The 25,414-nt window shown below is 42.3% G+C and overlaps 1 protein-coding gene across 2 annotated transcripts in view; it reads left to right on the top strand.

Annotated features, from left to right (window-relative positions):
* The first annotated feature begins 13,892 nt into the window (after positions 1–13,892).
* ALKBH3 (alkB homolog 3, alpha-ketoglutarate dependent dioxygenase) overlaps positions 13,893–25,414 on the top strand; it is a 39,113-nt gene continuing 27,591 nt past the window's right edge. The window contains exons 1-7 of one of the 2 annotated variants that reach the window (XM_032166220.2): positions 13,893–14,241; positions 15,647–15,795; positions 16,149–16,252; positions 17,052–17,086; positions 18,637–18,684; positions 21,758–21,861; positions 24,088–24,176. In XM_032166220.2, coding sequence (XP_032022111.1) covers positions 15,669–15,795; positions 16,149–16,252; positions 17,052–17,086; positions 18,637–18,684; positions 21,758–21,861; positions 24,088–24,176 — 507 coding nt within the window. In that variant the 5' untranslated portion in view covers positions 13,893–14,241; positions 15,647–15,668. The remainder of the gene's footprint in view (positions 14,242–15,646; positions 15,796–16,148; positions 16,253–17,051; positions 17,087–18,636; positions 18,685–21,757; positions 21,862–24,087; positions 24,177–25,414) is intronic. The other variant, XM_058446863.1, reaches the window with a different exon arrangement.

The raw sequence follows: 25,414 nt of genomic DNA, 5'->3' as shown, positions 1-25,414 counted from the left end.
CTTTAGCAGGCCCAGTCCTCAGCTCTCATGTTTGAAAAATGTCCTCAGAGAATAAGGCCAGGTCACTCAGGAAATGTTTTTCCTTCTTAAGAATTTTAGTTAAGCTAAGTCATTGCTTACATCAGTCTCCAGTGTCTTCAAAGAAAAAAATATATATAATGTCCTTACTTCCTAAGTTATGGTGGAGTAATGGCTTGCTATTGCTATGTCCAAAAAACAAAAGCTCCATTAAGTTTTCAATTTTAATTATTATATTTTGTTGTTTTTCAAAAATGCATTGTCATTTGGTGGTTATGAATTATAATTATGTTTAAAATTTTTTTCATTTATTTATGTAAACATATCAAACAGCTTTATATTCTGTATCTGATAGTTCCAGTAATCTAATAATCTTTACAAATATTTCTATTGTTTCTGCTGACTCTTGCTAATGGTGCTTTATTCTCCTATATTTTTCATGATGTGTATGTATGTGTGTGACTTTATGCTCATTACAACTATATGCAAATTATTCAAGGCCTTAAATGTAAATTCTTCATGGGAGAATTTGTGTTTGTTTGCATCAGACAGGGGGACACTACCAATTTTGATCTTCTTTAAACTAAAATTCTCAGCTTATACAGTTGTTGGGTTTTTGTTATGTGTTGGATATTTGTTTATTTATTTATTTATATTTTGGTGGATGGGGAAGAGCACTGGGCAAATGGAGTTAGTTCAGTCCCTACACCTACGTAAATATGTGGGTCACCATGAACTCCTGGGGGAGACTTTTTCCCCTCACTGTGAGTTAAGCTCAAGAGAGAAAAGGGTTTTTTGTTTTGTTTTGTTTTTTTCTGTTTGCCTCTGGGTTTTTTCTTTCTTTTTCTTTTCCTTTGTTTTGTTTTCTGTTTGTTTAATTTTGCCTTGGTTCATCCTTTGCACGTGTAGCCCTTCCTGGGTCCCAGCTTTATGTAGAAGGTCTCTGCTATGATTCCCCTTCATGGGCTTTGTCTCCTGTTCTGTCCCAATCCATTTAATTCCATCTATACCCAAGAATATCCAAGCAATTAGGCCACCGAGGAGCAGTACATGTCCCAGCTTATTCATCTCTCTGGACTCATGTTCCTACATTGTCCTGATATCAGAAGAAATATCTTTTGCACAGGCTAATTCGTTTAAAGGGTATTCTATCTTACATCTGGAGGTGTTTTGTAGAAGACAACCTTCAAGATCTCCAACTTATCTCATTTCTAGAAGTAGAAGCTCTGTGTACTTCAATACATCAGCTCAGATTCTCCTACCTTTTAATCTAATGTATTACCGACTAGTTCCATCATTGCAAAGACATAGCTCTGTCCCTGGGAAGACAATGGTACAGATCTGGAAGAATTTTTTCAGACTCACATCTTATAAATGTGGTTTCTGCCCAGCTAATGGTACTAGAAATCTTCTGAAAGCTACAAGGCCACTTTTTAAAATGCTTAATTTATCCAGAGTGTATGGGAATAATTTGGGCTTACTGTGTTTCTTATTCATGCACCCCTGCTTAGTGCAGATGTTGGCTGCATTTAACAATTGGACAAACCAGGCTGGGCATGGTGGCTCATGCTTGTAATCCCAGCATTTTGGGAGGCCAAGGCAGGCAGATCATGAAGTCAGGAGTTCGAGACCATCCTGGCCAACATGGTGAAACCCCATCTCTACTAAAAATACAAAAAAATTAGCCAGGCGTGGTGGCACATGCCTGTAATTCCAGCTACTCAGGAGGCTGAGGCAGGAGAATTGCTTGAACCCAGGAGATGGAGGGTGTGGCGAGCCGAGATCGCACCATTGCACTCCAGCCTGGGCAACAAGAGCAAAACTCCGTCTCAAAGGAAAAAAAAAACAAAAAACAATTGGACAAACCAATGGTCATTACTGCCAAGCACCACACAGCCTATGGAAAAGCTGTAAATGGAAACTCAGATGAATGTTGTATTTCACAGCCATGCTGTCTTTGGTTCTCTCAGTGCAAAAGACAACCTAGGCACATCAATTTAGTTTTCATGCTTCTCAACATAATGAATTTGCTTCAAGAAAACGGATAATTTACTCCTAAGACACACGAGGCAATGGTCTACTAGTCATTAACTTAATAATTTCAGGTGCTTTGTTATTTATTCAGTAAGAAGCTTTTATTGAATATTTGCTGACAAGCATCCTGAGCACTGGAAAGAACAATCCCTGCCTAAGGTACACACCTAAAACAAATAAACTTGACAATGATGTCCAAGTGACATTATTCTATGAGATGGAAAATAAGGGGGAGCAGGGACAGTGAGTGTTTAATGTTTACCATATGCTTCCAGCCCTATGTAAATTAACATTTACTACACTTGGTCTCAGTCAAAAGGCCAAGAAGCAATTAAATTAACTTTTACTGTTTAGTGCCTCTTAACGCCTGCATGATGTGGCTTTTTACCCCATCTCATGACTCATTTCCTCACCCTCTACTCCCACAGAACCCACTTTCAGTTTCTCACTGACTGGCAGATTGATTGCAAAAATGGCTCTCTCTACTCTACTCTGTTCTTCCCAGTATTTGTGCCCTCTGTGATGTGACGTTGCAACAACTGCAATCAAGAGATAAAGTCAATTTCCCCACTCCTTGAACCTGAGTTGGCTTGCTTTGGCCAATAAATGAAGTAGAAGTGATTTCATACAACTTCCACACCTGGGCTTCAAAAGTTCTTGTGTGCTTGCATTCATGACCCCCTCCTCTACCCCCTTCTCTCTCTCTGCCACCACTATTAGAACATGTCTGGTGAGCTTGTTCAAAGCTGAGGGACCACATGGAGTCAAGGCCAGTCTAGACCAGCCAGCCCTTAGCTGCTGACCTCTCAGCTGAACCTGACCCAGATCAGTAAAACTCCCAGCCAGCCTAGGACTCAGCACACACTGGGGATATTACTCCACTAGGTTAGGTCCCCCATGATATACAGCCTCATAGCAAATATGGCAACTGTAATATTTGCTTATTTTTAAAATGTCTATCTCCTCTGCTAGACTATAACCTCCATGAAGGCAGGAACCAAGTCTGTCTTGAACACTGCTTTGTCCCTAGTATCCGGCACGCTGCTAGCTGTAGTCAGTACTCAGTATTTGCAGATTAAATGAATGAATGAATGCATGGGTGAATCTTCATAGAGTCCAACAGATGGGGAAAACTAAGTAACTTGTTTGAAGTTACCCACCAATGGAGTAGTGAAGCTGAGATCCAAACCAACTCTTGTTTGACATCATAGTTCATAGACTCAAAATGATGCCATTCCCATGGTTCTGAGGTCTCAGCAGCTCTACAGAGGAATCTGCTAAGCCATCTAGATAAAGCCATCAAGAATGCTTAATAACTCAGGGGCTGCTGGATTACACTGCTACCAACTCTTCTTTTTTGAAGTCACTGAAAGACACTAGCAATGAGGTCCCAAGCAATGGTTCATGTCATTTTAGGAATAGTCCTATCTTTCCTAATTTGGCTTTCATTCTGGCATGTATTTGCAGAGATGTGGCACGGTGGCATCATGTGGCATTGTGATTCAGTCTTCTTTGTAAAATGGGTCTAATAATAATAATGCCTGTGTAACTGGGTTCTTAAAATTAGATCAGTGTAGGCATGTAAGTGATTGGAACGGCACTTGGCATGTAAGAAGTGCTCATGAAATGTTAACTAATGTTATTATTTGCTATTATTTAGAAATAAGAATGTGTAAATGTTGCCTACTCTTTTTAGGGATAATGTAACTATCAGAATATCTTCAAGCTGTCTGAATGCTACATAATTTAAAACCTTGACATAATTCCCTATACTCCATAATGACTTTACTAATGACTATAACCTCTAGTGATCTCTTGTTCCCCAGATTTTTGTCTGCCCTCCATAATTTCACATCCAATTACACTGTTTTTTAATTGTATCTCACACAGTTTACCCTGTGGTTCACTGGATGGAGATTTTACCTCCTGCAGCATCTACGATCGTGCTGGGCATTGAACAGAAGGTGTTCCTGTCTGGAGTCTGGGGAAGTGTCCTCTACCCTTCAATGTTGTTGAAAGTTGGCAGAGAGCTGAAAGCCTCACAGCAAACATGCTGCAGGGTTGGCAGGTTCCCTTCCCACCCTCCTCGCTCAAGCTGGGAGCTGCTAAACCTTTGGCAGTGAGACATGGGCTGGGAATCTCTCTATGCAACACCTTCACTGAGAGCTATTAGCGTGATGTGCCATTATTTTCCTTGGGTTGGATTGTCTCAGGAATACAGCAGCAGGTGCTCCACAAGCTGCACATGATTGAAACAGGGAACGCTTGGCAAGAGCCTGGTGTGAAAATCGGCAACTGAAAATAGGCTACAGGGTGTAGCTCACTCAGAATCACTGTTAAGAGCTACCAGCACTTAAAGCATCTATCAGCTTTGCCATCCAGGGTATGAGATAACTGTTGAGTGGGAAGTGATCACCTCTGGAAAACAGACATAGGGAAAGGATACAGAGAATGGTGCAGGTACCTGCAAAATGGAACAAAGCATTGTTAAAAATGCACATTACTGTCAGGCGTGGGTGGCTCACACCTGTAATCCTAACATTTTGGGAGGCTGAGGCGGGCAGATCACCTGAGGTCAGGAGTTCGAGACACAGTGAAACCCCGTCTCTACTAAAATACAAAAAATTAGCCACGTGTGGCGGCCAGGAGGCTGAGGCAGGAGAATTGCTTGAACCCAGGAGGCGGAGATGGCAGTGAGCCAAGATCGTGCCACTGCACTCCAGCCTGGGCAACAAAGCGAGACTCCGTTTCAAAACCAAAAAAAAAAAAAAATGCACATTCTGGGCCCTGCCCCAGACCTACTAACTGAGAATCCTGATGGGCTCCCAGAATGTGCATTTTTACAGCATCCCCTAGTGATTCTCATGCAGTTACCCTTCCAACCACATGCTGAGAAATGCTGGCTTCAAAGTAGCAAAGCAACCAGCAACATCTACTTTAGGAAGGCAGTCTTGGATGAGGACAAACTAGAAGGAGCAAGCAATACATGAGCGACGGGCTAGGAGAGCAAGGACCCAACTCAGAGGCAAATCAGTGATGTACAGAGGCCAACCCGGGGCCCAGGCAGTTAGCCTTTGCTTTCAACTCCTGATGCCGCATTCCCACTGTAACCATCAGGACTCAATCAGGAGACAGAAGCTACATAATCATTTGGACAGGAAAGAAATAGGTCAGGCGCGGTGGTCACGCCTATAATCCTAGCACCGTGAGGGGCCAACGCAGGTGGATCACTTGAGGTCAGGAATTCAAGACCAGCCTGGCCAACATAGCAAAATCCTGTCTGTACTAAAAATAAAAAAAATTAGCTGGGCGTGGTGGTGCACATCTGTAATCCCAGCAACTTGGGAGGCTGAGGGAGGAGAATCACTTGAACCCAAGTGGTAGAGGTTGCAGTGAGCTGAGATTGCACCACCGCACTCCAGCCTGCCAGCCTGGGTAAAAGAGCAAGACTTGGTTGAAAAGAAAAGAAAAACAGAAGAGAAAAGAAGAAAAGAAAGAAAGAATTATTAACCATAATGGCGGGTTACTGACAAAGGGAAAAAGAGAACTCTAAGAACACAAGTGCAAACTGAAAAGTATCCGAAACAGGTCTCCATCAATTTAGAGGTTTATTTTTGCCAAGGTTAAAAACACATCCAGAAGAAAAGAACATGGAATAACAGAGAGTCTGTGGTCTGTGCCTTTCTTCAAAGATGATTTTGAGGGCTTTAATAGTTAAAGGGGAAAAGTGGGCTGGAGGGGAAAGAGAGAGGGTCTGGTGATCCACGATACTAGAGAAAAGGGGCAGGTAGGGGAATAGTCAATTATGTATTCATCTCACACCCAGTAAATTGGCATTTTACATTAGATAGGGTGAACATAGAGGAGCTACCCGTGGAGCTATTTAACGTTGATCGGTAGCTCTCTGTTGGGGAACAAAAGGACAGGCAGCTTCTTGCATGACTCAGCTTTGAGCTTAATTTTTCCTTTTGGCAGAGTGAATTAGGGTCCCGAGATTTTATTTTCCTTTCACACGGGTGTAACAGATGCAGGGAGCAGCCTCTCCCTCTAGTTTGAGGCAGAACAGCGAGGAAGAAACAACTCTGAAACAGCTCCCATCTGCCAGGGTTAAGGATCCAAACCTCACTGGGGGAGACATGGTGGTGTTTTACTGGATGGCGAAGTTTGCTGGCGTGCTGCGCCAAGAGAACTCACTGTGGTGCTGGGAAGTTGCCAAGGGAAGGCACCAAGCTCTGCTGGCCATGGTGCATGGCAGAGCTGGCTGAAAAGATGTGTTCATGTCTCAGGCCTGCCATAACAAATCACCACAAGTGGGGTGGCTTAAAACAACAAAAATTCATCCTCTCACAGTTCTGGAGACCAGAAGTCCCAAATCAAGGTATTGGCAGGAATGTGCACTCTGCAGGCTCTGGCGGAGGATCCTTCCTCACCTTTTCCAGCTTCTGGTGGCTCCAGACATTCCTTGGCTTGTGGCAACATCCCTCCAAGCTCTGCTTCCACCTTCACATGGCGTCCTCGCCTGTCTTTCTCTGTCCCTCTGTCTCCAAATCTCCCTCTCCTTATAAGGACAGCAGTCACTGGATTCAGACCTACCCTAATCCACTCTGCCCTCACCTTAACTTGATTGCATCTGGAAAGACCCTACTTCCAAATAAGGTCATGTTCACAGGTTTTGAGCGGATATAAATTTGAGGGTGGATATTATTCAACCTAGTACAGAGGAACACACAGGAACCATGGAAAAGAGCCTCTTCTGGTCAGGAGTTTGAGACCAGCCTGGCCAATATGGTGAAACCCCATCTCTACTAAAAATACAAAAATTAGCCGGGTGTGGTAGTGCACGCCTGTAGTCCCAGCTACTCGGGAGGCTGAGGCAGAAGAATCACTTGAACCTGAGAGGCGGAGGTTGCAGTGAGCAGAAATTGCATCACTGCACTGCAGCCCAAGACTCTGTCAGAAAGAAAGAGAGACAGAGAGAGAGAGAGAGAGATCAGAAGAAAAAGAGCCTCTTCCTCTTTTATAACGGCTAATTAAAAAAAAATTTATTTTAAAGAGCCCCTTCCTCCTTCAGGGTCTCTTCAGGACTATCGACTAATGAGGCTTACTATTGAATCAGCTAGCAAGCCAGAAATGTTCCAGTATAACAAGCAGGCTATAAAGGATGAATTTGGAGCTGAGAGTTAGTAAGGATTTATGATTCACAGAGTCCACTCCTTCAGCTACTCAGTTTCCATATGCACCACCCTTCTACACATTCCATATGCACCACCCTTCTACACACATTTCAACTTCTGTAGGATCAACACAACATCTGTTTCCACCTAACAAGATACAGCTATCCTTCACAGAAGTGAAGGCGTTCTCATTGTTTCCCCCCAAATGAACTTCCAACAGTCACCATATCTACTACTGGCCGTATTAAATAGTCTTCAAATTCAATCATAATCCTACTGAATGTTCTGCTACATAGAAACTAAATTGTAAATGTAAACTCCAACTACATGCGTATAAAATAATGGAGAGAGAAGAACATGATTTTCATGTGCAAAGCACATACATGTAACTAGCAAAGAGAAAACATACAAAGCTCATACAGTCTTTGTTTCTGTTATTGGTTATAACATCACAGGTGGCTTCTTCCATATTTCCCTTGCCCTTAGCCAGAACCTCAGTTCACTGATTTCTTTAACTGATGGTACAACACAAATCTTCATTCTTAATCCAAGTTTTTCATCATTCTGTTGTTTTGTTGTTGCTGCTTTTATAGTTTTCTTTATTTTTTTTTTACTGGACACAAAGTACCAAGAGGCACCTGAGAAAATCCTTTTGGTTCCAGACATAGTCCTTGTGTGAGCATTCCCACCTGGAGGAAGCAGACCTTCAAACCAGCACTGCTCAGTGTTGCTGGGACAGGAAGCAAGTGGGTTAATAATTATATTACTGAAGGGGGTCACTCTCATTTTCACCCTCATTCCCAGCGTCATGTATTCTGGTTAAGGGAGAAAGAGTACCATATTCTGATCTCTGATTCAAAGTATAAACTGCATCCAATAATACAGAACTCTACCCTTTCAGGGGTTGTCTCCTGATTGGGGCCATAACTAAGTCTTCAGTAAGCCATTCCATCTTTCAATTAGCCAAACTGTTTCCAATGGGTGAGAAAGTAAGCCCATTGATGTACTTCCTTTACTGTGAAATGAGTTCCTTGATCAGGGAATACCATGAAGGAGAATAAGACATTTGGTGGGTTCACAGGTGGTGGCGCTGGCCAAAGCAGTATATACAAGGAAGATAAACAGACCCATATCCAGAATATGAGTATATTCCAGTGAAGATGAATCTCCACCCTCTCTATGATGGAAAAGGTCCAATGTAATCAAACTGTTACAAGTGGCTGGACGGTCGCCTGACAAATGGTGACAGATGGAGGGCTCAGTATTGGTCTTGGCTATTTGTAGGTTAGGTATGCAGCAGTAGCGTTAGCCAGGTCAGCTTTGAGAAAAGGAAGTCCAAATCGTTGAGCCCATGCATATCCTCCATCCCTGCCACCATGACTACTCTGTTCATGGGCCTATTGGCCCATGCATGACATTACAGGTATAAGCCACCACACCTAGCTCACACATGTCTTACTAAAGCATCTAAAACACTTTCTACCTTCTGTTCACCATATCCAATCAGCACAATGTCATCATTGTTGTCTAGAGTGATGTTTTGTAGGATGTCAGGATGAGAGGTGGACCTATAGTATGATAGCAGAAGAACTGAAGTATCTCTGAGGCAAGACTATGAGAGTATACTGCTGGCCATGCCAAGTAAAGGCAGAATGTTCCTTTTTTTTTTTTTTTTTTTGAGACAGGGTGTCACTCTGTCACCCAGGCTGGAATGCAGTGGCACGATCTCGGCTCACTGCAACCTCCGCCTCCCTGGTTCAAGCAATTCTCCTGCCTCAGCCTCCCGAGTAGCTGGGACTACAGGTGTGCGCCACCACACCTGGCTAATTTTTTTTTTTTTTTTGAGACAGAGTCTCGCTCTGTCACCCAAGCTGGAGTGCAGTGGCACAATTTTGGCTCACTTGCAAGCTCTGCCTCCTGGGTTCACGCCATTCTCCTGCCTCAGCCTCCCAAGTAGCTGGGACTACAGGTGTCCACCACCATGCCTGTCTAATTTTTTGTATTTTTAGCAGAGATGGGGTTTCACTATGTTAGCCAGGCTGGTCTTGAACTCCTGACCTCAGGCGATGTGCCTGCCTCGGCCTCCCAAAGTGCTGGGATTACAGGCCTGAGCCACCGCGCCCAGCCAAGGCAGAATGTTTCTTGTAAATTAATATGGAGAAAAAGGCATTAGCCAGGTCAAGAGCTGCATACCAAAGGCAAAAGGTTATGTTAATTGCTGCAGTAAAGATAGCACATGTGGGACAGCAGCTGCACTGGAGTCATGGAGTAACTACCTGATTAAATTTACAACAGCCGACAATCATTCTTCAAGATCCATTTGACGTCTGCACAGGCCAACAGTAAATTAAATGAGAATGAGAATGTGATAGAATTATCATCTGATTCTTTCAAGTCTTTGATTGTGGCATTAATCTTTACACTTCCTCCAGGAATGTGGTATTGCTAGTATTTACTATCTTAGTATGGAGGGGAAGTTCCAGGAGTTTCCACATAGCCTTTTCTACCAACTGGCGCACTTTGTGGGTCAGAGAGTCAATATGGGGATTCTGCTCGTTGCCAAATATAACTAATCCAACTATAGATGGTCCCTGACTTATGATGGTTCCACTGATTTTTTGACTTGACGATAGTGGAAGAGTGATACACATTTAGTAGAAACTGTACTTCAGTAGAGTATTCAATAAATTACATGATATATCAACATTTTATTATAAAACAGGCTTCGTGTTAGATTATTTTGCCCAGCTTAGGCTAATGTGAGTGTTCTGAGTATGTTTAGGGCAGGCTAAGCTAAGCTGTGATGTTCATAGGTTGGGTGTAGCAAATGCATTTTGACCTATGATATTTTCAACTTACAATGGGTTTATCAGGATATAACACCATCATAAGTCAAGGGAGCATCTGTATACATTCAGGAACTGGGGAAGTAGCCACTGGATGGATCTGTGGACAACTGGGTCCATTGTGAGTCAAACTTGAACTAAGATTCCATCTATCACCTGAACATCATAAGCCCTCACTTTCATTCGTGGGCTATAGAGGTGTTCTAGATTCTCAGGAATTAGTTAAGAGCCATTGCCCAGTAAACCCTAAAATACCTGGTTACTTACTTTTCCCCAATGTGTAACCATTTGAGTAACTGGCTGCATTCACTTGGATGAAGACTTGGGCCAGGCGCCGTGGCTCATGCCTGTAATCCCAGCACTTTGGGAGGCCGAGGTGGGCAGATCACAAGGTCAGGAGATCGAGACCATCCTGGCTAACACGGTGAAACCCCATCTCTACTAAAAATACAAAAAATTAGCTGAGCGTGGTGGCAGGCAGCTACTCGGGAGGCTGAGGCAGGAGAATGGCATGAACCCAGGAGGAGGAGCTGGTAGTGAGCCGAGACCACGCCACTGCTCTCAGCTTGGGTGATAGAGCGAGACTCCGTCTCAAAAAAAAAAAAGACTTGGAGGAAAATTTACAGTATATACTTGTGACAATGGTGCAGGGTCCTTCCTCCAAGAGATGTGGCTTCCCTGTCAATCAAGAGGTTTGGGGTTGTGATATGACTTGTCTGGAAACTAGGTGAGAGACTATGTCTATCCAGTGTGGCACTCAGGTAAGGTTTTTGGCTACTAGACATAGACTTTTTTTCTGTTAGATAGATCAAACAATGGGCATCTAGTAGGCTGCCCATCTGTTTCATTCCTAGGGACACCATGGCCACTACCAAAGATCCTTATAGACTAACATATTCTGATTACTGGTATGTCCTGGCTTCTGTATAGGATCAATGTCCCTACCTTTAACAATTAAGTGCTGCCACTTGGCCTCATCATCTCCACTAAAACCAGGGAACCCAACTCAATGGTGGCATCTTCCATGATCACACCTGGCCTGCAAAGGAGAGCAACCACAGAGCTTTCCAAGGATGCAAGTGCTCCCTTGTCTAAAGTATTTCTCAATGCTTTAGAAAAAGGAGCATCTTCTGGATCTTGTTGTAGGATATAGTTTTTGTGTTTGTGTCTACTGCACGTGGGTCAAGATCACATTTGATAAATTCAGTCCAACATTTCTACTCCTCTCAGTCTTTGGGTTCCCGCCTCTACATCGTGCCTTGACATCTCAGTAGTATTAACTATAGACTACTGTTGAGTTAAATCTTCAATTAATCCACCAAATAAGCTGTTAGAGTCATTTCCAGTTGCATGAGTCAACACAATGTCTGTAAATGCACTCTAGTAAGTGCCTCCATATAATTGGCCTGATATAGTACTATATACTTCCCTCCTTAGTTTAAAACACTTAGAATCCACTTCCATACATTCCACACATTAGCAAAGTATGTGTAATTACTATAGTTCTTTCAGCATGCAAGCTGTTTTATCCTAGATCATAGTGTGTACCAGCTTACCTGAAGCATTAATGAGGTTTGAACCTAGTTAGGGTCTAGTGGCAATGAGGCAGAAGAAGGGGAAGTAAATTCTGGTGGGTCTTATAGAGAATGAGCTTCCCTTTTGAAGTCATCTGCCCCAGCTGAGGGCTTAGCAGTGTCTTCAAGCAAAGAATGACTAGTCTCCTCAGACTTAGGAGGACAAGCTACTTCCACTGCCAAGGAAGGCTCAGGGTGACGTGGGTGTTCAAGACTGTCAGTTATCTGGGTCTAAGCAGAGTGTTTATTTCAAATTTGGGGATTCCATTCCTTCCCAATTGATGCCTTAACTTTCGGAAGAGAAACTAACCTGGTAATTCAGCCCACAGGAAGTAGTCAAACACTGTGGGCCACCGTGCACTAAAGAGCCAGCTGAGAGGAGCACACTGGAACCAGAAAAAAAAAGCCCCTTCCTCCTCTAAAGTTCCTCCAGCAGCCTCCATTGATGAAGCTCACTGCCCATTGAACCAAAAGGCAAGGGAGAAACCTTCCAATATTGCAAGCAGGGTAGTGAAGGGTGGGTTTGGAATGGAGACTCAATAGGTTGATAATTGGCAACACACTTCGCCTTCATTCCTTCTCCCATGGTCTCTACCACCACCTCCTGATAAAAACTCAAATACTTCAAATAGAAATAAGAAAATCAAGACCCTAATGAGGATGCCAAGACCATTAAGAACATCTAATACTATATACTCGCATCGTCTAGGGTAACCAACCATCTCAGTTTGCCCAGGACTGTCCTGGATTTGGCACTTAAAGTCCTGTGTCTTGGGAAACTCCTCAGGCCCATACAAACTAGAACAATTTGTCATCCTACATGTGTCCTAGAGGTTTTCAAAATTTTGTGCACCAGAATCACTTGGCTACTTGTTAAAAACACAGGTGATTCTGTTAAAAAAAAACAAAACAAACAAACAAAAAAAAACAATGATTTCAGATGCAAGTAAATCATGGATTGACTTTTGAGAAATACACTACTTAGAGGCTGAAGAGGTGTTAATCACTACTTTTAGGAACTCCTCAATCCAGACTTCTTTGTTCCTGTTCCAAAACTATAATCATTGAAAAGAAAGAAATGACATCTTTTAGAAGATACAGCCAAAGTTCCTGAGCCAGAAGCCAGACATTGACAAATTAGTTGATGGGGGAAAAAAACTGTAGTGTGGCCTTAGCATTTTCTCTCCTTTCAGGTCTAGGATAAATCATTTTTTCCTTCAGTATCACAAAGTATAACAAATGATAATGAGTGCTGTGAAAATGGATTTGATAGTAGCAACAATATAGGTGCATTGATGAGGTGTACCTATAATGAGCTTCCTGCAGGTAAACACTCATACCAGGCTTATTTTACAGATTTCCACAGTGACTATACTTTGGCAGATCTTAGAGAATGACTGGCATAAAACAGTCAATTCAGTGCTACTTTTGCTATTTTCATACTGTAAAGTACATGGTTTAACACGACCACTTTAAAGATGTTTCTCATGAGCTCAAATGGGGTAAGCTCTTTTTCATTTTTTGAGTTTTGTTGTGTTCCAGGCATTGTGCTATATTCTTTAAATGCATTATCTCACTTAATCCTCCCAACAAGAGCGATACCCATTTTAAAAAGAGGCAGCGTACTTGTCCTAGATTACACATCTAGTAAATGGTGGTGTGTGGGCGAAAATGTAGGTCTGTTTACTCAAGCAAAATTTGCTCAGCACTGGAGAGAGCCAAGGCGAATTAAGGCGTGGTCCTACGCCCTGCTGTAAATGCTGTGTTCGGAGGCGTGCACAGGCTGCAACAGGAACACAAAGGAGGCTCATTTCAGGCTCTCCGTGGTTTTTAGGATAAAATGCAAATCCTTTTGCCTAACACATTATAACCAGGTCCCCCAAACTCCTCTCCCTTTATCTAGTCCCGCAGGGACCAGGTTGCTCTTTCTGCCACAAAGATGCCGATGCTTGGACAGCTCCAGTTTCGAGGAACTCACGTAGGAGACATGCCTTCACTTCCACCTTTGCCAAACCCCGACCCCTTCACACCGCTCCCCTGCACTCTCAATCCCTGTCCGCTGCAACACATATCGCCTCATCAGCACCTTCGGTGATTAGGCCCTCCAGGAGCGGGGGTTGTGGGACTACCCGGACTGAGGACGGTGCACCGGAAGTTCACCGGAAGTAGTGGCGGCGCTGCGTAACGTCGAGAGGAAGTGCCTGATGCCGCGGCCTGTGATTGGGAGTTGCTGGAGTCGGTGCTTCACTCTTAAGGTTCCGACCACAGACTGCGGAGTGGGTCCGGGGCTGGGAGGGCTGCCTCAAGTCCTAGCGGGTTTGCACGGGCGCGCCCGGCTCCGCCCGCAAGTGCGCCTTCCCGACTTACTGCTGGGTGCGCGGGGCTGGGGGTGTGAGGACCACCCCTGAAGTCTCTTCCTGGGCGACCTCCGGGGCCTCATTCTAGGCCTCCTGGAAGAGAAGGATCTAAATTAGGAAAAGGAAGTACCCTTATCCACGACCAAGCTCTTCTACCTGCGGAGCTCTCTTAGTCTGCACCTCAACCTTGCGGAAAGTGACTGCCCTGTTTACTGAGGAAAAGCAGGGGCTCAGAAAGGTGAAGTCATTTGCCTTGGGCCATGCAGCTGGGAAGTGACAGATCTGGATTCAAAGCGAGTTCTGGCTGGCGCCAGAGTCCTTGTATTTTACAGCACTGGTTCTCAAGCTTTATGTGCATTAAGAATTCCTGGGTTGAGGGTGGCGTTAGTTAACAAATTCTGGGACTCTACAAATTGAGTAGATCTAGGATGGGGCTCTGGAATCTATTTTCAACAATTGTTCCCTGACAAATAACATACGGCTCCCCAGTAAATGGAGCAAGAAGGTGAGCAAGTCGTATCCTCTGCGGGGACTGTAGGTAATTGTGTTACGCTTTTAGGGCCTCAATTGAGAGAACATGTCAAACGGGAGCTCCTGGGATTGGAGAATTGGTATTTGATTGTCATTAACTCTTCTGGGCAGGTGGCAGCCTCTGTCGTCTGTCCACCTATTAAATGAAATGAATTACATGCTTATCATCTGGGGGAACTTGTTAAACACACAGATTCCTGGGCCTGGCTCAGCTCTACTGAATCAGAAGAGGTGGGAGATGGGACCTGGGAATCTATAGGCTAAGCAAGCTATTAATATAAAATGAGCTTTTACCTTTGAGAACTTGAGGTGTGAAGCTTTCTTAGGTAGAAGCATAAAGAAATAGATTACAGATTTGGAACATGTGGCTTGAATTTCCTTGTTGTTTTGGTAGCTGTAAGTGCTTTTTCATTTGCTGTAGGCTAAACTTTTACTGGTACAACTGTCAAATTAGTATTACTAGCCATTATGAGGTGGATGTATCAGTTAGCTGGAGGCAGGAATTTAATAAAAGTTGAATGTTAATCTACCTGTTGTTGATTTCGTGAGTGGCTTTGGGTGCATCGTTAAACTTTACCGTCCACATACATATCTGCATAGTGTCAAATCTTAACACTGCTTGTTATAAAGACAAATACCTGTATCCATCCTAAATCAGATTTTCTGGAGGTGGGCCATAGGTGTTTTGAACAAACTTCCAGGGAAGTTTGATGCAGCCAGTGATAATGGAATATATGCTTGGAAACAGTCTTAGCCTATTTCTCAATGTCCATGTAGGTGAAAATGGGAATAGTACAGTTTCCTTATATTCTACTCTTGGGGACTATTAAGAGGAATGTGGTTTATAATAGGTCCTAATTTTAGAATTTCTTAAAATGCGCTTTCTTGTGAAAGAAACAAAAGTATTATGATAAGATTACAAAAGGTGAATGCTAAAGCCAGCAGCCCCAAATGACTAGGCTTCTTGATTGAAATGTTGTGATGACAGAAACTGATTTTACATGGAAGCTCTATTGCCATTGAGAGTCTTCTGCCTGAAATTAATTATGCCTTAGGAGTAATTGTTGACAATCTTAACTAAAAACACTGTTTTCTTTTGTTTTAATAAACAGATACCATGGAGTAGTTTGAAGCATGAACAAAATCTTCCAAAAGCTCAGAGCAGAAGCCTTTTTGGTCAACATGGATGAAAAAAGACGGCGAGCCCGAGTTCAGGGAGCCTGGGCTGCCCCTGTCAAGAGCCAGGCCATTGCTCAGCCAGGCAAGAATCTGTAGGGATTTTGTGTGTGTGTGGATATGGACAACTCTCATTCTCTTTTATTTATATCGTTTCGGTTTATAATGGACTTCCATTTCAATTGATGTCAAGGAATTGTTTAAAATGTGGCTGATATTTTGTCCGATTTTGTTGATGGTGAGCTAAGGGTGGGTCTTTAGTGTTCCTCATATTTAGTCCACACCCTCAAACCGTTCAGTATCTTCTGTTGACTTTACCAGTTAGTTTCTACATGTCATAGAGATCATCTCCAAGTGGACTTTATTGGCCCTTGCTCAGTAGAAGGTGCTGAGAACAGACTTTCCCCTGGTTTGAGGCTGTCCCCTCTCTTGTTTCAGCTACCACTGCTAAGAGCTATCTCCACCAGAAGCCTGGCCAGACCTGGAAGAACAAAGAGCATCATCTCTCTGACAGGAAGTTTGTGTTCAAAGAACCTCAGCAGGTAAATTCTTGGTTTTTTCTTCAATAGTGACAAAAATTTGCTTAGAAAAGTGATTTTCACACAGTAGACACTCAAATAAATAATGACCGAATAAATTCACTCATAGCAGAGCAGAAGAACTACAATAATAATGAAGTGCGAAGTATTTCAGTTCCTTTCTATGTCTGGGGATTCTTTGTAGTCTGCTCCCAGTTTATGGTCACATGTTATTCCTGTATTTTTGGCAAGGAGGTTACACCATAATGAGAACTTGCTTGCATTGGTTATTTGAGCTCCAGCAGTCCTAAAACTGTGCTGTCTTCAGTGCTATTGCACTTCAATGTCTTTGGAATTAGATTAAAATTTCAGTTATTACAGCAAAATGCCTGATACTTAGCCCTTTTTTCCCATGAGGAAAAATGTAGGAAACAGTGAAGATTTACTTTTTAATAATGTGGAAAACTGAAAAAGTTGGGTATCTTGCCGTAGTAACAACCCTATAAATAATTATTAAAACTCCTTATTTTATAGCGTATTTTCTATTTTAAAAAAATCTTGTCAAGGTTTTTCCAGAGCTGCTGGCTGCTAGGAAAATTTATTAATTCTATTAATAATTGTATCTTCTTTTACTGTCTACTAGCAAATGTGAAGTAGTTTTAATAAGAGCAGAGACAAGGGTCTCTGGTGGGTTAGTGAGAAGTTGGAGTAGAAAAGAGATAGTTTTTAACTTTATTTTGACCAGAAATGGGAAGATATGGTAAGTCAGTATCCATGAGGATTAAGAACATTCCAGAAGTAAGATCCGCCTATTTCCTTGCAGGTAGTACGTAGAGCTCCTGAACCACGAGTGATTGAGTAAGTAATTTGCTGTCTTCCTGTAATTGTTGCCCACAGTGAAATGAAGAGCCTGGAATCTTTCCTCACCGTTTTTTCTATCTGGAAGAGAATGGCCCAATAAGTGTCTTAATTGTAGTCTGGAATATTCCCATCTCAAATGTCTTTAAACTTGATCTTTTGAGAAGACTTTCTGAATTTGCTGATAGTATGGAAAATGCAACAAGGCATCCATATGTTAAACTTTGACTCATGTAGATTTCCTGGCCCTATTTCACCGATATCTGTAGACAGTAAGCTAAACCTCTCAGGCAAAGACAGAGAGGGATTTTTCCTGAGTCATTGAAGCATGGTTCTTTGAGAAGCCATTAATTGCCTCTTTTTTTTTTTTTTTTTTTAACTAGCAATGCTATGAAAGCTGCTGGTGCTATAGATGAGCTTACAGTCCATTTATTAAAACCATGTAATTATTCCAGAACAATTTAAATGATAGTAAACATTCTTCTTACATTGATCTTTGTCTAAAATGTTCTTGTGCAAAGTTGGTGAGAGATGCTTTGACTCCTCTTTTTATGCTTGTCAATTTTCATCTGATGTAGATAAATTATCAGTAGAAACTATTCTTTTATCTTAGCAAATTAGCATCAGATATATGTTCTTGCTCATGATCAATCTGTTTGTTATGCTGTTTGACTGCTTGCAGGTTGGCTTGTATATCTTAGAAAAAGTCTCAGGCTACAAATCAGATAAATTGTAATCTTGTACATCATGAAAAAATAGACTGTATCTAAGGTCTAGTGGTAACACAGAGGATGAGAGGTTAATATAATTTGCCTGGATTGAAGGTCAGGAAAAGTTTAAAGGAGGTGATGCTGAAGCTAGGATTTTTGAAAGGTGAATGAGAGTTTTCTACTGGACCAAAGTTGGAGGTGGATTGGATTGGGGATGCCGGGTGATGGGGTGGCATTCCAGCATGTTGAAAAGCATGGAGTTAGAAACGTAGTGGTATATTCAGGAGATTCCAAGCAGTTGATTGCTGCTGGAGGGTGATGAGTTTATGGGAGCTGTCAGAAGATAGAGCTACATTATGAGGACCTTGAGTGCAGTTTTGGGGTGCCATTGAAGGATTTTAATCAGAAGAGGAACCTCATCAGATGTATATCTCTGAAAGCAACAGAAGCCCAAAGCCCTGAGATGTGCTTGCTACCTGTTAAATGTATCCCCTATTCCATATTCTCCAGAGGAGTGTTCTATTTGAAACCTGTTTGTGCAATAGATTCCTGGACCGTATCTGCCTCAATTATGGGTAAAATATAAAGGAGTAGAATCAGAATTGATTTTATCCCAGTTTTTGTCTCCATGGCCTGATCCTGTCACAGTTCCATTCCCAGTGCCATTAATGATATACCATGATCTTCTCAGTGGTAGAAGAAGGTGGGGATTATGGCTCTCTCATAATTAAATGACTTTGGTGAGCCAGGACTTTGGCAGTTCAGAAGGATAACTCTTCCACTGGGTAGAGCATATTGTTTTGCCTCAAACTAACAAGTCTGTTTCCTTTGTTTCTTTAGCAGAGAGGGTGTGTATGAAATCAGCCTGTTGCCCACAGGTGTATCTAGGTAAGCGAATCCTCACAGGAAGTGACTGTAATTATCACTGAGTTATAGTCTTTAAAATAGTCTACTCTCCTAGATAAAGAAAATGTGGTACATGTACATTATGGAATACTATGCAGCCATTAAAAGGAATGAAAGCATGTCCTTTGTGGGAACATGGATGGAGCTAGAGCCATTTATCATCAGCAAACTAACGTGGGAGCAGAAAACTAAATACTTCATGTTCTCACTTGTAAGTGGGAGCCGAATGATGGGAACACAGGGACACACAGAAGGGAACAATAGACACTGGGGCTTGTCGGTGGGTGGAGGGTGGGAGGAGGGAGAGGAACAGGAAAAATAACTAGTGGGCACTAGGCTTAACACCTGGGTGATGAAATAATCTGTATAACAAACCCCTATGACAAAAGCGTACCTATATAACGAACCTGCACATGTACCCCAAACTTAAAGTTTAAAAAAGTCTACTCCCTTATTTCAAATAGGTAACTTCTTCTGCCCCTTAAATTCTTGGGGAGCAAAAATTTGGTAATATCTCCTTTTTATTAGTATTTCTAGCATCAAAATGTTTTCAGGTATAGTTCCTAACCTTTCTGTCAGATACAATAGCTACTATGTCCCCAGTTTTTTAGATGAGGAAATGAGACCTAGGAAGATTGAATATTTTTTTCTTTTTGAGACAGAGTTTTGCTTTCGTTGCCCAGCCTGGAGTGCAATGGTGCTATCTTGGCTCACTGTGACCTCTACCTCCTGGGTTCAAGAGATTCTCCTGCCTCAGCCTCCCAAGTAGCTGAGATTACAGGCATGTGCCACCAAGCCTGGCTAATTTTTTTGTATTTTTAGTAGAGATGGGGTTTCACCATGTTGGTCAGGCTGGTCTCGAACTCCTGACCTCAGGTGATCCACCTGCCCTGGCTTAGCCTCTCAAAGTGCTGGGATTACAGGTGTGAGCCGCCACGTCTGGCCTGAATATTTTTTCTTAGTGCCACATAATAACTTGACATTAGAATTGGGTCTAGCCTGGACTTCTGTGCTGTGAGTGCTACATTATATTATTATATTTCATGTATATTACATATTATATATTATTGTATATAATGTTACATATTGCTACACTAGGGTAAATTTTTTTTTTTTTTTTTTGTTTTGTGTTTTGAGACGGGGTCTCACTCTGTCACCCAGGCTGGAGTGCAGTGGCATGATCTCCACTCACTGCAAGCTCCGCCTCCAGGGTTCACGCCATTCTCCTGCCTCAGCCTCCCGAGTAGCTGGGACTACAGGCATGTACCACTACGCCCAGCTAATTTCTTTTCTTTTTTTTTTTTTTTTGTATTTTTAGTAGAGACGGGGTTTCACCATGTTATTCACCATGGTCTCGATCTCCTGACCTTGTGATCCGCCTGCCTTGGCCTCCCAAAGTGCTGGGATTACAGGCATGAGCCACCGCGCCCAGCCGTCTTTTTGTTTTAGAGACAGGGTCTGGCTCTGTCACCTAGGCTGGGGTGCAGTGGCACGATCTCGGCTCATTGCAACTTCTGCCTCCTGGGCTCAAGCCACCCTCCCACTTCAGCCTCCGAGTAGCTGGGATTACAGGTGTGCACCACCACACCTGGCTAATTTTGTATTTTTTTTTTTTTTTTGGTTAGTGATGGGGTTTCACCATGTTGCCCAGGCTGGCCTTGAACTCCTGGGCTCAAGTGATCTGCCCGCCTTGGCCTCCCAAAGTGCTGGGATTACAGGCGTAAGCCACCATACCTGGCCTAGGATAGATTTCAGTAGTTAAAGCATATACTATTTAGGGTATATTAGGCATTAGTCATTGTTTTAAAAACATTTGAAAACATTGAAACATTAACATCGCCTTAATGCATGAGTATACTGTCACTACAGAATAATGAGACATTTAAAACAAATAGAACTTACACATCTAAATGAATTTCTTAAGAGGAGCTTCTGCTGGAACAATGGCTCTGCCATGGTTATAACCCTTTTTGGAACTTTTATTTTAAAGCAAGTCACCCAAGAAAACCAGTTTTATTGTTTTGGTCATATCTTATTGTTAACTAGATATGGCTTCAGGTAAGCTTTGGCTCTTTCACAAAATCAGATGCACCTTCAAAGAGTGAAGATTTGCTACCAAGGCAGTTTAAGAGAATCTTCTGTGGGCTTTCAGAAAATGTCTTAAGAAAGATATTCAAAATTATTTTGAGCTGAGTTGGCATTGTTGAAATAAACACATATTCAGTGGGAGAAAGAACCCTCATTAGCTGTGTTTATTTTGATACAGTCATAATGAGCTCTAGCTTTCCCTAGAATTAGCATAGTCTCAGACTACCAATTGTTTAAATAAAACAGGGCCAGGCATTTTATTAGTTATTCTTTTTTTTTTTTTTTTGAGACAGAGTTTTGCTGTTGTAGCCCAGGCTAGAGTGCAATGGTGTGATCTCAGCTCACTGCAACCTCCGCCCCTGGGTTCAAGCGATTCTCCTGCCTAAGCCTCCCAAGTAGTTGGAACTATAGGCATGTGCCACCACGCCCAGCTAATTTTGTATTTTTGGTAGACGGGGGTTTCACCATGTTGGTCAGGCTGGTCTCGAACTCCTGACCTCAGGTGATCCACCCGCTTGAGCCTCCCAAAGTGCTGGGATTACAGGCGTGAGCCACTGTGCCCGGCCTTATTATTCTGTTTACTCTTCACAGTGAACCTATGAGGTTGACGTCATCTCAGTTTACAGATGAGAAAACCAAAGTTCAGAGAGGTTCAATAACTTGCCCAGGGTTTCACAGCTAAGCAGTACTGAAGTACTGTTTGAATTATGATCTATAAAAGCCCTCACCTATCATCCCTTTATCCTTCATTGCCTCTTTTATTTGTCCCAACATGAAAGGAGTTTATTTTACATCTGGAGTCTCATGACCTGGGTGATGTTAGGCTCTGCTTGCCACGGGAGCTGTGGTAAGATGATTTCATGTACCCGTTAGAGGCTGCATCCAGATTAACTGTTTCCACTAACATTTAGAGTCTAACTTATCTTTTCCATGTTCTTTGGTTAACAATGGTTCATTCTGCACCCAGGGTCTGTTTGTATCCTGGCTTTGTTGACGTAAAAGAAGCTGACTGGATATTGGAACAGCTTTGTCAAGATGTTCCCTGGAAACAGAGGACTGGCATCAGAGAGGGTAAGTAGATCCGAGAGGTCACAGTTGTTGCTGCGTGTTCTCCCTCTCTGGAATGTTCCCTAGCACGATCACCCCTGCTCACTACAGCTAGTCTTAAACAGAAATTCAAAACCTGAGATCCTAAGAAGGTAGAATTAGCCAAAAAGGACAGAGAAGAGTATTCCAGGCAGGAGAAACAGCAGGTGGAAGGCCCAGAGATCAGAGAGAACATCGCAGGAGGATAGAGGCGAGAGTTCAAGGAACCAAAGGCAGTTTGGTTGGCTGAACTATGGCTGACATACTTATCTCCTTTTGTGTTTGTTCACTGACTATTGCTTCAAATGGTGCCAACTTTTTCCTTTCTTCATAGAAACTTACAGAGCTTTCTTTTTTTCGATCCTATTTTGCATACATCCTTTCACAGTCCTTGCTGACTTTGTATTCTTCTTTAACTTTCGCCAGAAGAGTCCAGTCTCCTCTAGCTTCAGCATCTGTACTCTCCTGAGCTTGTGAAAGTGACAACGGCAGTTTGTTACCTGAGTTGGAACTTGAATCTCTGCGGGCATCCACAAGCTAACAGTGCCTGTTATACCACAAGCGGTCACTTGGGGGCGTCTGTGCTCTAGCGTAGAATTTTCTTTCTGGCATATTGAGTGAATTTAAATTTTCTGTAAAGAGGCAAACTATATATAGTTGTCTCTCAGTATCCACAGGGGATTCTTCCCTGTGGATACTGAAATTCATGTATGCTCAAATCCTTTTATGAAAACTATCATAGTGGCCGGGCATGGTGGCTCACGCCTGTAATCCCAGCACTTTGGGAGGCCGAGGCAGGTGGATCATGAGGTCAGGAGATCAAGACCATCCTGGCCAACATGGTGAAACCCCATCTCTACTAAAAATACAAAAATTAGCCAGGCATGGTGGTGCACACCTGTTGTCCCAGCTACTCAGGAGGCTGAGGCAGGAGAATTGCTTGAATCTGGGAGGCGGAGGTTGCAGTGAGCCGAGGTTGCACCACTGCACTCCAGCCTGGCAATAGAACGAGACTCCGTCTCAAAAAAATAAAATAAAATAACTATCATAGTATGTGCATATAACCTATGCACATCCTCTAGTATCCTTTAAATCATCTCTAGATCACTTATAATACCTAATACAATGTAAGTGCTATGTAAATAGTTGTTACACTTTTTTATTGTGGTATTGTTATTTTTAATTTTTGTATATTTTTTGAGTATTTTTGATCCATGGTTTGAGTATTTTTAATCCATGGTGGATATGGAACGCAGAGATATGAAAGGCCAACTGTACTGGCTTCGTTTTTGTTACTCATGCATCAGAATAGGAGTCAGTTTTCTCTCGGCCTTCAGGACAGCCTTCTCTCAATTCCCACAGTTTCTGCAGCAGGGCTTTTGGTGACAGACATGGCTTTGATTGTTGGCTCTTTCATTCAAAGTAGTTGTTAATTTTAAGCAAATTACAGTTAAGTAACTCTCTGATCCCGTAACTCTCTGATCCCTGGTTTTCTTATCAGTAAAATTAAATTAATAATAATGTCTTCCTTGTAAGGTTGTTGTGTTAATAAAATGAGATAGCGCATGAGATCGCCTGGTACATAATAAGCCTTCAGTGAGTATTAGCTGCTGTTATTATTATTATTGTTCTTATTGTTGTGGCTGATACCAGTTGTGGGAAAAAGAGTAGATCTATGGATAACTGCTTCTCTAAATTGGAACATCAAAGCCTTCTGGCGAAAATCAGCTGCATGCTACAGTTGGTCAGGGCACTTTTTCCTCCATTGAATCAGAAAGGTTTATACAACACTGGACACATGAATGAGCAGTTTGTCTTGTTTCTCATATGGATGTTGGTGCCACAAATTTCTGCAGACAGGGGTTCAGGCTCCATATTCTGCTTTTTGAGACCGTCCCTAGTCTGAGCCCCACTGTTCCCCAGTGTGACTCTTTGCCCTCTCTTGTTTATGTCATCACTAATACAAGCAAGTCACCCACATTCTCATCTCAGAGCCTTTGCCCATGCGGTGTCTGCCAACGCAGTGGTTTCTCTTGTCCATTCTACTTGCCAAGTCCCATATCTTCTGTGAAGGTGGAACTTTGGGTCACAGCCCATTCTTACTTTTCCTTTGTATTTCTCATAGCACATTGCAAGGCACAAAGTTGGCAGTCAGTAGTAACGCCTTAAATAGCATTAAACCATTTCAAAGGCCTGTATTTTCTTTCTTAGATATAACTTATCAGCAACCAAGACTTACAGCATGGTATGGAGAACTTCCTTATACTTATTCAAGAATCACTATGGAAGCAAATCCTCACGTATGTCAACATACTGTCATTGGTATGGTTTTATAGACTATATACTATGTGTTGAGTGCTATAAAATAACAAATTACCTTGCAGAGATGCATGCTGGTTCCTAGTCCAAAAAACCTCTCTGAGTTGAAATATTGAGTCTTTGTGCTTGTCATCCTTCATGTGCTTTTGATCCATAGATGAGCTAGAGGATGAGAAAAAACTAGAACTAGAGTAAACTGAACCAGAGTCTAGGATTTCAGGAAAATGAACTATTTCTTCTCCTAATATCCCTCTTTCCCAAGCTTTTCTGGCTGTAATCCTTCTGTGTACACCCTGGTATGCATTTGCTGTGGGGCTGAGTCCTTATGACTGACGAGTGAGGTCAACATGTCTTTTTCTGTTTCTCAGGCTCTTTTGCTATTTGTGAAAAAAAAAAATCTAATGTTTTTCTTGTTAACTTTGTATTTATTCTATGGCTGCAGTTCTCAGACTTCCATCTAATTTTGCTTTGGCTTATTTCTGCTGCTGCTTTTGCTTTTAAAAAATTTCCATGAAAGTAGACGAAGATATTCTAGTATATAAATTAAGCTCATCCAGGGGATAGAGTTAAGGTCCAAGAAATAGCTCCCTGTTTAGTTCCTGGAATCTTGCCTTTGGCAAATAATGTTACGTTTTATTGAAAGAGACTTTGAAGAAAATGGAGTTTTGCTTATGGCATTGGGATACACAGAAATGTGACACATTTCAGAGCTTCTAGAAATTTGTAATTGCAAGCCACCACTTTACTAAAATGTTCAGGGAGAAAACATTGACTGAGGGAACATGGCCTTTTCACGTAAGGAGATAGCTGCACGCTTTGGTTTCGAGGGCTGCATTTAGAATGTGAGCCAGGGAAGTGCCGAGACCCTTTATATCTGAGCTTGATTTTGAAACATGGAGGTAATAGAATTAGGCCAGTCCAACATAGCCTGCTTTCCTTGTTTCTGTCAGAATTAATTTATCTTCTTGTCAGTAGTCACAGCAGAGAATTTGAGGATTAAATGGGCTGTGGGGAAGTTCTTTCTCATTCATTCTAGTTAATCTTTTAGAACAAGATTTCTCAACCTCAGTAGTATTGCCATTTTGGGCTGGATAATTCTTTCTTGTGGGTCTATCCCTTGCGTTGTAGGATGTTTACCAGTATCCATGACCTCCACCTGTTAGATGTCAGGGGCACCCCTCACCCAGTTGTGACAACCAAAGTCAACTCAAGACATTGT

This window comes from Hylobates moloch, unplaced genomic scaffold, assembly GCF_009828535.3.
Source record: "Hylobates moloch isolate HMO894 unplaced genomic scaffold, HMol_V3 SCAFFOLD_11, whole genome shotgun sequence".
NCBI lineage: Eukaryota > Metazoa > Chordata > Mammalia > Primates > Hylobatidae > Hylobates > Hylobates moloch.
Note: the sequence above shows the minus strand (reverse complement) of the source record. Positions and strands in the feature narration are given on the sequence as shown.